The sequence below is a fragment of the Penaeus japonicus genome, unplaced genomic scaffold (assembly GCF_977035675.1).
Source record: "Penaeus japonicus unplaced genomic scaffold, GWHDUDI00000001_assembly GWHDUDI00000030, whole genome shotgun sequence".
Classification (NCBI taxonomy): Eukaryota; Metazoa; Arthropoda; class Malacostraca; order Decapoda; family Penaeidae; genus Penaeus; species Penaeus japonicus.
In genome coordinates this window covers 24,540,707-24,542,280 of record NW_028234432.1, presented here as the reverse complement: position 1 = coordinate 24,542,280, position 1,574 = coordinate 24,540,707, and the positions used below count along the sequence as shown (strand labels likewise).

Genomic DNA, 1,574 nt, shown 5'->3' with positions numbered 1-1,574 from the left:
CTATGTCTAGCTATAAATGATATAAATAAAGTGCGATTGCGTGAAATGGACGTCAATCATGCGTCAAACTTAATAATAGCCGATTAGATTAGAGTCGGGGTATTAGCTGATCCTTCGTCTGTCATATATATATAAATATAAGTGTGTGTTTTTTGTGTTTTTTGTTTTTTTCTTTCTTTGTGCGTGTGCTTATGTGTGCCTGCATTTTCGCGCGTTAGTGCACCTAAACCTGATACCAGCCCTTCCCCCCCCTCCCCCCTCACTAATCCACATAGTACTGCACGAGCCCGATCATGAAGAAGGCGAGGACAAAGAGCGCGCTCACCACGGGAAACACGAGCACGCACGCCCTGTTCAACCTCAGCGAAAGGACGCGGTAATCGAGCATCGCCTTGCGCACCCGCCCGACCTCCGCCATTTTCTTTGCGCTCGCTGCCGTCACGGTGAACACGCGGTCGTCCGACTCGCTATACAGACGAAGGTTCTCGATGACGACCAGGATGACGATGATGAAGAAGTCGATGGTGATGAGGACGATGTACCACACGTCGATGTGCTTGAGGTAAGCCGTCTTGGGGATGGACTGGCTCGTCTGGCTGAAGAGCGACGCCAGCACGAGGAGGGACGTCAGGGACACCATGATGCGGTCCTGCAAAGCGATTGTTGTTGTTGTTCTTGTTGTTGTTGTTTTTGTTGTTGCTAGGCTGATAAGCTTTATCATTGTTGTTTTGTCATGGATATTGATATCGCTGTTGCCAATAGTGGTTTATTGTTATTACTGCTGTTATCATTGGTGTTATTATTACTATTACTGTTGTTATTGTTGTTGTTATTATCATTATTGTTATTTGTTATATTTTTATCAATATGTTCATGATCACTCTCTTTTTTACATATTGCTTACGGGAAAGATGCTTCCAAACATAATGTTCTTACTCCTTCAACTGACCGATAAACTAATTTAATCATGTACAAATCAAAGAATGTGATTGTGTGTGTGTGTGTGTGTGTGTGTGTGTGTGTGTGTGTGTGTGTGTGTGTGTGAGTGAGTGAGTGAGTGAGTGAGTGAGTGAGAGAGAGAGAGAGGGAGGGAGAGATTGATAGATAGAGAGAGAGAGAGAGAGAGAGAGAGAGAGAGAGAGAGAGAGAGAGAGAGAGAGAGAGAGAAATAAAAAAGAAAAAAAATGTATATATGTATGTGTGTGTATATATATGTATATGTATATATATATATATATATATATATATATATATATATATATATATATATATAGAGAGAGAGAGAGAGAGAGAGAGAGAGAGAGAGAGAGAGAGAGAAAGTATCCCAATGTTGTCTTGTATCAATGATTATGACTGACTTAATATTCCTTAGACTTCTATGAAATATACAAAGCAAATACGCTAACTAGAATGCCTGATTACCTTTGCAATAGCATGCATACACTCATGAGATCATTTACGACAACCAAGCAGACTTTTTATCACATTATCTTTCATATGAGTGTAGATTTCTTCAAGAAAGTGCTTACTTTATTCATTTCATATAAGAATTCATTTCCAATTATACACTGATA

At 40.1% G+C, this 1,574-nt stretch overlaps 1 protein-coding gene across 1 annotated transcript in view; it reads right to left on the bottom strand.

The window, feature by feature from the left end:
* Positions 1 to 203: 203 nt before the first annotated feature.
* LOC122256115 (uncharacterized) overlaps positions 204 to 1,574 on the bottom strand; it is a 12,348-nt gene continuing 10,977 nt past the window's right edge. The window contains exon 10 of the mRNA XM_043020585.2: positions 204 to 649. Within this exon, the coding sequence (XP_042876519.1) occupies positions 263 to 649 (387 nt within the window). The 3' untranslated portion in view covers positions 204 to 262. The remainder of the gene's footprint in view (positions 650 to 1,574) is intronic.